The 13,559-nt window shown below is 34.1% G+C and overlaps 1 protein-coding gene across 15 annotated transcripts in view; it reads left to right on the top strand.

The window, feature by feature from the left end:
- The window catches only part of LOC149212063 (MADS-box protein SOC1-like), a 300,150-nt gene that overhangs the window by 118,501 nt on the left and 168,090 nt on the right, over positions 1 to 13,559 (top strand). For all 15 annotated transcript variants that reach the window (XR_016250741.1, XR_016250740.1, XR_016250743.1 and 12 more), the window contains exon 2: positions 123 to 204. Coding sequence is in view for 10 of the 15 variants with exons in the window: in XM_089391683.1 (XP_089247809.1) it covers positions 123 to 204 (82 nt within the window). In the remaining 5 variants the exon portion in view is untranslated. The remainder of the gene's footprint in view (positions 1 to 122; positions 205 to 13,559) is intronic.

Raw genomic sequence — 13,559 nt, 5'->3', positions numbered from 1 at the left:
AAAAAAACAAATTGATAACATGTTTTCGAAATGTGAAAAATTGCACACTCATTTACCTTCGTAAAACTTTTTACACCTATTTTTTAAATTAATAATATATTGTATTTCTTTGTCGTGTGAAGCATGCAAATGGTGTTGGATAAGTACCAGAAGTATTCACAAGAAAGCGGAATAAGTAATATGACGAAAGAGAAAAATACTCAGGTACTTTATTTTAATATCTTTAGAATTTTTGATATTATTTTTAGTTCTTTTAAATACTAAATTAAAATAAATGAATTTCTCTTTATTATTAAATTAATTTGTACAATGTTATTCTAAATTAATAGAAAATTGTAAATAGAAGAAAGAGACATTAAACAAAGCTATAAGCAATGTTTCATTTAAATTTATATTTCTTGGAAATAATATTCAAGTATAGAATGAAGTAGGGAAAATTTTAAGAACCCCCCTAAATTTATATGTATAATAAATGGGCGAATCTCCATGGTATATAGGAAAAATGGAAGGCGATTTTATCAATAATATAATATGTATATATAATTTTTGGCGAATCTCTCACCAGGCATGGCGAATATTTTACTCAATTATAAAATCTTGTAACATCTTGGTGAGTCTTTCACTAAATAATAAAACTTTGTAAGGTCCTAGTGAATCTTAGCATTGTGAACTATTAGAGAACTTTTAAAAAAAGTATAAAACCATATATGACAAGAGCCACATGGTGGCAATATCACTGTGTTTTTCACATTTCCACGAAATGGAACTTGTTTATAAAATTATAAAAAAGCCAACCAAGTCCCTTATAATATGTAGGTAAGCTTATAATAGAGTCTGATACATCTACTATGCTTGTCTTCATTCAAGTGTCATAGCTGCTATAATTAACACTGTGAATCACAACTCTCTCAGAACTCAACTCTATAGTGTAATTAAAACCTTTGGAAATTGAATCTGACAACTCTATAAAAAGGATTAGTGAAATAGAAGCTTTTGTGAATGAGCCCACTAATTATCACTGCTAAACAATCAATCCAGACTATGAAGTCTTCCATCTTGATCACAATTGTGCTCACGATCAAGGGCGTGCGACCGCCTAGCCTGACATAATGGCCATCATAGCTTCCAATAATCAACAACCACCTTGCAAGGACATCCTAGCTCATGTCTCATGAATTTTATTCATCAATCTTAACTAATATAAATCTTATAAATATAATATTAGAATTCTCTCCGGATTCACTGTTAATACAAGGGTAAAGGAAATTTTCTAGCTCAAGGCACTAGCCAATACCAACTTTGGTATTTGTGACCCCTTTGTGGGGATGCACCGACCCTGCCCCGTTGGGTTTCTGCCTTGCAACACAGTTCGAGGATCACAAGACTTTCCAATCTTCCTACTCCATTAGACACACTTTATATGCTATACATAGTGAATGGAAAAGAAGCATTACAGAACACACAATTTCACAGAAGGAAGAAAAATCTTAGCTAGTTCAATATCAAAATCTTAACCACTGATTAATAAAGAATAACAAGTAGTGTAATGAATTGTTTCGAGTTATTTATTTACAAGCTGTAAAGAATGTAGTGGAATGGAAAATATTACTTAGGCAACCCTTCAATATTTTCTACTAATATGTCTGTGCATGTACATATGAAATTAAGAGCATTGTTGAATACAAAGTTTCCTTTTCTCTTGCCTCCATTTTGACAAATCAGTGTGAAATCAGTGTCACTTTGAATCTCCTTTCCTATGTGGATGTTTTGACAAATCAATGTGAAATCAAAGTCACTTTGAATTTCCTTTCCTGCGAGGGATCACATCCACAGTTGATTAATAAAATATAATCTACTATATATTATGTTCAAGAAACTGACTACAATCTACAGTGGAAACGAGACCTTAATTCTTATTCTGAATTTGAATATCTCAGGACAACATAAGAGATAAAAATGCATATGTCCTTAGTAGCTAGAAAACAATCACTCCATCATTACAAGACCACCTATATTTCGGCACTTAATCTAAATAATGGCACTAGTTGTAGTGCTTATTTGCATTAACACCATGGAAAAACAACAACAATGTTTCAAAGTACACTTACTAGAAAAGTTGTAACGTTCTGAGAATATTTAACGATAGCATCTGAACCTCATAGCTATGGTGGGGAAACTAGGGAACCCAGATATCGGAAGATATCTCATATCAAATCTGAGAAAAAAATTAAAAAAGGGAAAAAATCAAAATCTATAAATCAAGCAATGAATTGTTTACAAATTAAATACAATTCCTTTAACTAACACTTAAATTGTGATGATATATTTAAATATTTAGTAAGACGGTAACTTCAAACCATGGAATATTACCTTTCTCATTACTGTCATCCCTCTATCAAGACAAATTTTCATTAACAGAATGTACTTTCCTACCTGAAACATTGTAGATATCCAAGAAAAACTTGAAAAGCATAAGAGAACTTAGCATAATGTACTTTCTTTCCTTCCTTAACATTCTTAAAGAGTTGAGGTTCCCCAAGTCATCAGGTAACTTTCGAAGGAAATGACAGTTAGTAATAGTCCAATTCACAACTGAAGATGTGTCACAAATACGAGGGGGCATCTCCTCCAAATCACAAAAGTGCTCCAGGTTAAAATCTAGCATTATTGGAAGCTTAATGCTCGACTGGTTGTTATTGAACCCAGACATTTTTCCATTCTTCACTAAAAGCTTAAAGATAGCTTCTCTAAGTTCTACATGACTTTACTATGCTCTTGAAGTGGGGGCACATGTAGGCTCTCCAAGTGAATAGTCTTAAACTAAGTGAAGATAAGGCATTCAGTGCGGATCTCTTTAACCCATAATTGAATACTATGTCTCTCTTGAACCCATAATTGAATACTATTAGGAATTTCAAATTTTTCATGGAACTCAAAAATGTTGGAAGAGAGTATTTCCTTCCAAAAAGAGTAAAACTAAAGCCTCTACTTGAGGACAACTGATGTCACACCACTAACACTTCTCCATGGAATCTATATAGGTAAACCACAAATGCAGAATTCCATTAGAATATTGTGTTTATTGAATACACAAATGAAATCATTGCATTTCTTTAAAATATCTTTTGAAATCAAAATTACTGAAATTACATATCGATAACCTAGTGGGTGTAGGATAAAATTCACCCGTGTTATTCACAGAAAGCATGATAAAAAACCTAATACTATATGTAAAACCAAGAAAAATTCAAATTCATCACTTCTAGGGACCTCGTAACCACCCTGACAATACACAAGTATGTTCCTGTGTGCAGTTAGAAAAATTACCCAAATTACAGTGTGTTTACTCCAGGATATGTTGGAAAGTTATAGAAGGATGACTAGTGCAATCAATCCATTCCTTTTAGCCCTGGATTTGTTTTAGTTTAAAACAGAAGTATACAAATATACTTGTCCAATGTCTATGCTTTAACCATTCACCTTAAGATGTTTTTACAATATAATTTCCTAAGTCTATTTAATATCTTCATTATCATAAAAACCAACCTATATCCATCTTAACTCCACATCTACCACTCTTAGGGGGATGAAATCTATTTATCTCTTTGAGCACTTGGTAGACCCAGAATTAAGATGGATCTAAGATGATAGAATTTCCCCTTTAAATAGTCTCTGCTCACATGAATACCATGGTATTACTATGGGTCAATACCATGGGTTATCATAAACCTGGGGCTTAAAAATTACTATTAGTAATTTATAAAAATTAATAAAATTAATAGTTGAATTTTATTTTATTTTTTATTTTAACCAAGCCTCGAGAGGGATCAAATATTTTTTCACTCTATGCTAGTTTGCATATCACGATATTTGATACCTCTCGGGGGTTAGTAGATCCAGAGTAAAGATATACCTCTCGGGGGTTAGTAGATTCAGAGTAAAGATGGATCTATGCTGGTTTAATTCCCCCATTTAAATAGGCTACATTCCAGGTGAATACCATGGGTCAATACCATGTGCCATTTTGGTGAATACCATGGGTCAATACCATGTGCCATTTTGGTATTTGTCCCATAGTATTTTGCCCATAGGTTTCACCTAAATATAATGCATTTTTTGAGTGTTCGTAAATATAAGGTGACTTATGGAGTAAAAATATATATTTTTTTTATTTGTTTACCATACCTCTCGTTTATTTATATTTTTACTAATTTACCATACCTCTTTTACAAATATGGTATTTGGCCCATAGGATTCACTTAAATAAAACTTCTTTCTTGAGCCTTCATAAATATTTTTACTAATTTACCATACCTCTTTTACAAATATGGTATTTGGCCCATAGGATTCACTTAAATAAAACCTCTTTCTTGAGCCTTCATAAATAGAACAAGGGTTATGGACTAAATATAAAAAGAGGTTTTATTTATTTACCATACGTCTAGTTTATTTATATTTTTATTTATTTACCATACCTTTTGAGTAAGTATAAAAAGACGTTTTATTTATTTACCATACCTCCTCTTTACTTATATTTTTATTAGTTTACACCCTTTCATGTATATAAGGTGACTTATAGAGTAAATATAAAAAATGTTTTATTTTTTTACCATACCTCTCATTTATTTATATGTTTATTAATTTACTATACATCTTTTATAAATATGGTATTTGGCCCATAGGATTCACTTAAATAAAACCTATTCTTCAAAATGGGCAAATGGAAGGTTGTAACTCCTAGTTTCAAGGGCTAAATTTACCTTTTTTACCCTCTCCCTTAAAATAAGGTCGGCTATTTGAGGTGGTTTGTAAAAATGTGCTATGATACAAAATATTCGCCCACTAAAAATTTTAAACCCCTTAATTTCGCCAAAGGGCGAACATTCGCCCCTAAAATTTTCTATGGAATGAAGATAAAATTTTAGTGTCTGATATTCAATTATAGAAAATGGAGGTTACATAGTAAGAAATAGAAAAGTAAAAGCCAAGGAAAGACAATTAATTTAGGAAGTTGAGGTGGAAGAAAATCACAATCTTAGAGAAAATAATTTGGTCTTAAATAGTTTAAAATGTAAATTGGATATCAAGCCCATTAGAAGAAATGAAATAATTCAATGTAACAAAAGAGCGTTAAACTCCATAATTTTTTTTTATAGAAAAGAGAAAAAAAGAAAGAAAGCAAAGACACCCTTGCAATGGTCAATGAAGGACCAAAAAATAAACTACAAATTGAAACCACTTGCCTCATAAAAGCAAAGGGGTTTGGAAATACAATTGAAAATAAAGCTACATTTATTTGGGTTAAGATAAGCCCTAATTACCATAAATATGTCCTACATAACAAAACTCAATATTTCATTAGAAAAGACCAATCTAAATTAACGAAAGGACATTTAAAAAGTGAAAGAAGGTGGGAAGGAAGGAAAATGGGTAGTAATTTAGAATCAAAAGGCTCGTATTAGGGATAGAGACCAAAAATATTATGATAAATTGCAATTTCAAACACTTTGGACACTCCCTTTGAATAATTATGTATTTCCATGGATTAAGGGGCTTATATGAAATCAGAACTTGCTTAAATTGATATTATATTTTTGGTTGAAACTTAAGAGGATGAGGAATCCAAGGTCTCTAATATAGAAGGAGCAATTTTGTGGTCAACATGGAATAAAAAGTCCTCTTTTAGAGTAATTGAAGACATATCTTGTTAAATAAAAATGAACATCCCTCCTGACATGTACACATTGGATAAGAATGTCAGATATTAACACTAATAATATTTAAATAACATTTTTTTGTTTTGTACCTATTAATTATACCTTTTATGAGAAAGCAATCTAGGTAAGAACTACCCACACAAAAGCATAGAGTAAGATATCTACAATCTAAGAAATGAAGGTCGTATCCTTTTGTTAGGAGATTTTAATATAATAACAATAAATAATGAAGTTATTATTTTAAGTAATGATTCCAACCATAATCGTATATGTTATATGAGGACCTTGTTTTAGCTAAATGATACAAAATAAATTCCAAAGTCCTCACTAGAAATTTGTTTGGTACTACGATAAGCAAGATTTATAGCTCTCAAGATATAATAACTGTACTGGTCTAGCGAAGTTACCAAAATTTGACTTGTATCCAAAGGTTGGGAAACAATGTTGTGGTTTATGGGATAATAAAATATCCCTATATACAACCAAATAGAAAATTTTGGTCTTTCAGATGACCATGAACTTGACTTTGATCGTAGACATGTAACCCTAACTTTAAAATTTTCCATGTGAAAAGGCTTTATGAAGAGAATTTTGATAACGGAAGGAACTTCGATATGAAAAATAGAAGGGTGTATTTTCTTAAAGAGCTTTAAAAAATGATTTAAATCGCATGTTGCATAAGAACAATATTGAAGACCTTTGCCATAATTTTATGATTGTCCTCTCTACATCCATAAATAAATTCTCTATCATGGTGCTATGTAAAATAAAATAAAAATTACAACTAAACCTTGGTACAATAATGAGTGTTAATTTGCTACAAAATCTATTAAATATTCTTGCAACGAGACCTTAAAGATTGATAAGATAATTATATTTAAAGCCTTAATTAAAAAAAAAGGGCAATGGAAATAGAGAGCAAGAAAAGCTTTTAAACCTATATAATCTAGATCCTAAGACATTTTGGAGGTAAATTCTAACTTGTAAAACAAAAATAAAAAAATAAATCAATTCCCTTCCCACCATAAAACATATTTACAAATCCCTTATTGTCGTGGACAACATTCCAAACATTTCTATAAAGGATGATGCTTTTCTATGGAAGACATAACATTTGGGGTATGTTGACTCATTCTCATGTATTGCTATCATCGTCATTTGTCCCTTATACTTTCCTTTTCTCTTGTTAAATTAGATAATTAGTCATACTTTAAAATTTTGTGTAGTTCCTTTTTCGTTGAGTAATAATCTCACACTCAATTCACTTTCCATTCTAGACGTAGTCCATTTCGCACATTCTCCTCCAACCTTAAAAATATTGCTATGAAGTTGAGTGATGTATCAAGGAGACTTTATAGCATAATCTTAAAGCTTAGTGTTGTGCTTTAGAGATGAAAAAAGGGTTAGTATAGTGATACAAAGGGTGGCGGGGACCAAAATGTGAAGGAAAAAATACCAAATATCACTGAGTTTGACGTTGTAGCACTGCATCAAGGGTTAGTGATGTGCTATAGCACTAGGAACAAACTTAGTGCTGCAAAATTCAAAGTTGAAAAGCACCCAAAATTCCAAGAAAAATGAAATCAAGACTTTCGCTAAGGATTACCTCAACGTGCTAATAGTTGGAAGGTGTATTTTTGTTGTTGAATGATCCAAAAGGCCTCATTCAAGCTCATAAGTTTTTCTCCATTATCTCAAGTCATTGTAGTGTCGATTATGGTTCACCAATGTTGTATATGCTTGACTAGGTCATCTCTGAACTCATTTGAAAATCTTTTCCCCTCAATTCCTTCCAAACCTAAGGCATTGAGAGGAATTGAGGAGGGTTAATGTAGGAACCACAACACCAAGATTACAACAATTTTGCAGTCATACACAATAATGAAGGAGACAAAAATATATATAGGTATGCATCAAAACATGCCTAAAATATGAAAAATGTTTTTATACACAAAAAAGGAAAAATTACCTTATATAAATTTATCTCACTTGGCCTTAAAACCCTCGGTCATTCAATAATCTCAAGACTCGGTTCCTCATCCAAACCCTTGGCTATAATTTTGTCCAACCTTTCACCTATGCATTCAACCAAATCCTAGTTACCCTTATTATTACACCACTCAGTTGGGATGTTGGTTAAACTATTGTCCAAAATCAGTTCCACCCCTATCGTCCAACCTTGGTATGAACTCAACTTACCCCTCGCCTCAGAACACCAGTCAAAAACACTTTGCACATCTATTTGACTCCTCACATGGCTTGATTCTCCCTTTGGTTATTCCTTTCCCAATGACAAACCTCGGCCTAAACGCCTACCCAAATTGGTAGCGCATGGCCTCCCTATGTGAATAATGCATTCTTGCCATCCATGCCCTTCCTCTAAGGCTACAATACGCACATTGTATCATTGGTAGCTAGAGTTATATGTGTAGTACTACATGAGTTGTATCTTTGTACCAAACTAGCCCAGTCAAGTCAACTCACCAAAGAATGTTTTATGAGTCAGTCGGCTCCTTAGTCAAGTCAATTGACCAAGTCAGTTTGGTCAAGCCAATTGATACAACTAAATTGATATAATTGTCTATTCATGGATATTAATATGGATGTGCAACATATGCTTCACTCAATGAACCTATGGCATATCATTTGCGTTTGTGGCATATTAAACAATACCCTTAATTTCACTACATATTGGAAAATACCTTTAAAAATCACATTATTTAACCCCCTCCCAGTACAAACCCAATAAACCTTTCCAATTTGAAAAATCCATACTTTCACTAGATATTATAGGTATCCATTTTTTCATTGACATTTTTAATACCCCTTTATAATTTTCTTTAACTTTGAGCTCCATTTTTTATACCTTCCAATATAAAAACCCTTTACCTCCAATTATATGCCCAATATTTTATGTCAATTTTTCCTCAATATATATATCCACTAATATGAATGCACGTGGTATGGTATTGCTCCACTAGTGAAGCCCCCGTGGGATGTGCTCGACTCTATGTAGCGGTTGGTTGGTTGTTGAAGATAAACTAATACAAGTATACTGTTTTTGGCTCTCTACTAATTTTATCTTCTTACTTTCCATGTTATGCATATAATTCTATAAGCTTACTTGATGTTCCACTATACTAGTGGATAATGCATACTTTTCACTAGATTACAACATTGGTTCCATTGCTAGTAGTGTTGGAACAAAGTTTATACAATATGCACGCATAAATGTTAACATTAGAAGAGATACAAGAGTGATGGGAGAGAAAGATTAATAACTACTTGGAAAATTATGCAAGAAGAAATTAACTATCTATTGTAGAAGCTAAACCACATTTTCCACAGGAGCACATGGGAATTTTATCAAATTAGTCTCTAATGAAATAAATAAATATATCAACCACTTACCTAATGTGTCAAATAGGACTAGACGGTTAATTAAATTTAAATTTAACTAACGAAGGGAGAAAAAAATTGCACGAGTGGGTGAAAAGATATTAGATGACTTCTACAAGGAGAAAGCAATAGAAGAAGATGGTTCTTTTGAAAGAATGCAAGGTTCTTAAACAATTTTCATAATAGTTTTTTTGGCACCATACCGAATTTACTTCATAACATTCTCCTTGATAAAGGAGTTCAACATATAGATGGATATAGATTAGCCCTAGAATCGCCAATAAATTCTGACAGGAGTAAATGACAGGACAACTAGGAAAAATTCCTTGATGCCCAGTGTAAAAATACAAAAGAAGCATGGGACTACTTCCTAAGCAAATGAAAATTTTCTTTAGAATCAACCTTACCAACTTGAAGTCAGTTGGGTTGGTTATGGGGGCATATATGTTCGTGGGAAATTAATAGGAAATAACAAGAAAGAGAAGTAGATGAATTGTTCATCAACATGAGAGGAAAACAATTAGTTGTAAGAACATGTGAACATGCACTCAATGAGGAAACCAAACAAAGGACCCAAAAGCATATGCAAAAGTAAAAACAACTGACTGATATTCAAAAATTAGAGGGATAAAAGATATAAAATGTGACAAGAAATGAGGAACAAAAAATTTACCGAGAGATTAAGAAATAAAGAAGTTCAAGAGCAAGATATTGATGATGCGCGAGACTCCTATGAAGATAGCTGAGAGCACCCAAAATTGAGAGGTATAACATTGACCACTCTGACGGGAAGTAATAGTCTATGATTAAGCCCTAGTAGGCATGTAGACAATATGGAAGTTGATGACTCTAGACCAATGATTCTATGATCCCTTGTCGCGAGTAGATAGGAGAGAGCACCCAAAATTGAGAGGTATAACATTGACCACTTTGACGGGAAGTAATAGTCTATGATTAAGCCCTAGTAGGCATGTAGACAATATGGAAGTTGATGAATCTAGACCAACGATTCTATGATCCCTTGTCGCAAGTATACCAAGTCCAGTTATGAGACAATTCCTACAACAAAGACTCCATATTAATTAAGAGCCTTCTACAATTTGGTATAGATGAGATGAACATGGGAACTTGAGAGATCATCTCCAAATTAAAATAATTGCAATCAAACAAACATGGATTGACAATGAAGAAAATGAAGACATACTTCTCCATATAAGAAATCTCACGAAAGTACCCGCTATCAAAATTAATATTTGTTGAAGAAGAACAAAATAGAATATGAGTCAACAAACCGATGTATCCTAGTAAGAACAAGTTTATCGAATACATAGATAAAGGATCCAAAATCAACGGCAACTTGGTAAAATCTACAAGCATCAAAGTTGAAGATAAATAAGGTACCACTTGCGTCATTCAATTACCAATTGGCAAGGTTGATATATTCGACGAAATGCCTCAACCAATCGAACGATTGGGAAAACTACCCATTTTATCAAGCTAATACTCGAGTGCAAAGAACATATTAAAAAATACACCACCTCAAATAGATATTGGATTAAACCATATCCCCATCTATGAGGGAGATGAAAGATCCTAAAAGGGACTAGTTCGTCTGTGAGAAATTCTAGACAACTAAAGAATATCACATATAAGGACAAACAAATGACATAGTTTGTAGCAGCTCTTCGGAAAATATCTCTGACATGGTTTATGAATTTTAGGGAGAACTAACTTAAAAGTAAAAATGGCATCAAAAACTTCTCCTTCTTTAAATCCCAAGATGTTAAACATCTTGTGGCACAAAAGTTAAAAGAAATCAAACAAAGGGAAGATAAAACAATAAGAGAATATGATAAAATATTTAAGGATTTGTTAAGGCAAATCCCATATAATATTGATGAAGCTCTATTGGTTCAGTGGTATTGTTATAGACAAATTTGTGCCTTACAGCAACAAGCATGAATTGTCAATAATCCAAGGGATCCAAAGTTCCCTAAACATGATGTTCCTACCCCTAGAGGAACAAGGTCAGCAAACCAACAGCTCTCAGATCAGTTCTCCACCTGAAAACACTCAAAAACAAGCAATCCTGAAATCAAAGCAGGTGCTCCACTAGGTTTCTGCGCTGAAACTCAGTTGCTCCATGGTGTACCTGCGTTGCAAAGCAAGTGGAACAAAGGCCACCTGCGCTGAGCGAGATGGGACAAGTGGCACACTGAGTCATTGCTCTGGAATCTTCCAAAAATGACACTTGGATCAGGTATTTCGCCTTGTGATGAGTCAGAGGCTCTGTTTCTCCAAGTGGAAGCAAGGTTCTCCAAGTGGACTCAAGAACTGAAGATCAACTAAAGATTAACTGAAGAGAGAGAGGACACAAGGCAGCTACACATCAGTTGCAAGCTGACTCATCCTTTCTCAATTCATCTATATATTGAGCTCTCTCCTATGAGCTCAGGAGGCTGGAATTTTGTGCAAAGTAATGATATGCTGTTGGTTTCACTATAGAACTATTGGGTGATTGTTTGAGAGAGGTGAAGAGGAGAAATTCTTTCTGCTGGGAGGTGTTGCTGGGTTGGAGCCTTCAATGGTTGTAATACTCTCAGAACCTTTACTTCTTCATTAATAAAAGCTATTGAGGTTCTTCTATGTGCTCTTGTTTCAATAATATATTGTGATGATTGCATGTTTGGTTTACACTAATCCATGAACCAGTTATGATTGCATGCCTCTTGTAGTTTCCTTCTTTGTTATTTTGCAGGATCTCATTGTAGCTGGGCAAGCAAAAGAACAGGGAGCTAGGAGCAAGCGGCCAAAGAGAAGAGTTTGGATTCGACATTAAGCGCAAGGCAACGGTTAGTGCATTTCTCTATTCTCTTTTGCTTTCATAAAGAAGTAAACCTTAAGTAGTTTGTTTTACAGTTGTTGCTAAGGAACTATCACCCTTAGAGTGGGATAGGGTCATCCGAGTCGGATACTTTTCCCTACAACAAACTGGCGACTCCACTGGGGATCGTATCCGTTTGATTGTGTTTGTAGTATTTTGCTATTCATTTCCTGAACAAGAGAGTACCAAATTGAAAGGCTTTTGACTATATCAAAAGCGAAGTAGAGGGCAGCTACTCTAGCTCATTTCTGAGCAAGTTCATGATTTGAAGAGCTGATCTACAAGGATCCTTGTAAACTCTTAGTGATAGCTTTTCACCTTCCTAATCATCCCTTTGAGTGTGCTTGACTGATTGCTTCTGATTTGAGCAAAAACTGTGCATTTTTGAGAAAATTGTGACCCGGAAACTGAGAAAACGCAACTTTCGTTTTCCAAAGCAGGTAGTACACAGGCTACCTGCTTTGCAACGCAGGTCCGAAGGGGCTACCTGCGCTGAGAGCCAGATTGGCTGTGCAGCACCTGCGTTGGCCCAAATTTGCCTAGTGCTGTTGGGGTTTCCTCCTTTTCTCTTGCCTGTTTTCACTATTGATTTGGCTGCCAGTTACCAGTCTTGCACCTATTCTGAAACCAATATTACTTGCCATCATTCTGCCTCTGTTATATAACGAAATTGTACTTGTTCTTTGTATTTCTTACTCATTTACAATTTCCCATAACGAAGAGTAAACTAGTCTTGCTTTTGGCCTCTTAGATCTGAACCTGTGTTAGGCATTTTGCTGGTCTAAAGAGTTAGCTTGTTTGCTGTCCATAGCTGATTAGTCATTTACTTTCGCCATTATGGTTTGATTTCATGCATTTCCAGTGATTAAGCAAGTGAATCTTAAGGTGTCTTTTGATTTTGGACAAGCTTGTTTACTTTCGCTTTAAATCAAAATCAAAGTTATATAACAACTTTCTTTTTGTAACCCATCCACATTAAGAAAGGGAAAAGAAAATACATGCATTGTGCATTTTGCATTTGACTGTTTGCTTGACGATTTAGGAAAAGTTTGCATTTAGTGTGTGCTCTATGATCTGTGTGAAAAGATTTGCCTTTCTTTTCCCTCAGTAGTTAAGGTTTTCAAAGTTGAAAGATTGAAAAGTTTACTTCTCATCTTAGACTGCATTCAGGAATTTGTTACATACATCTCGTGGTGATCCTTAAAGGCAAACTGCTAAGCAAGATCAACATTAAAATAAATCCAATTTACATAACAACGCTTTGTAACATAACGCAAACAAATAGAGGTCTAGGTAGAGACGTGTTCCGGCGTCGTTAAACATAGTGACTGTCGATCTCTACGAAGGTGGGTGATTCCTCCTGAGAGTCGGTGGCACTAATACGGACTTGTGCTCCCACGTACCGTCGCGTATATATTGGGAGACCCCTATAGGAACAAAGCCTTTATCTGTAGGAAGCCGTGTCGGCCGCCCTACTGATCGCGATGCAGTGAACACAGCATTCACGAAGATCGACCACCCGTACCGTAAAACGTATTCTGTGGTTTCGCGAAAAGTTT

This window comes from Pinus tabuliformis, chromosome 1_1, assembly GCF_031772625.1.
Source record: "Pinus tabuliformis cultivar Carrire ecotype Pingquan chromosome 1_1, CPIR1, whole genome shotgun sequence".
In the NCBI taxonomy this organism is placed as follows: domain Eukaryota; kingdom Viridiplantae; phylum Streptophyta; class Pinopsida; order Pinales; family Pinaceae; genus Pinus; species Pinus tabuliformis.
The sequence above is the reverse complement of the archived record's forward strand: the minus strand, read 5'-3'. Positions and strand labels throughout refer to the sequence as shown.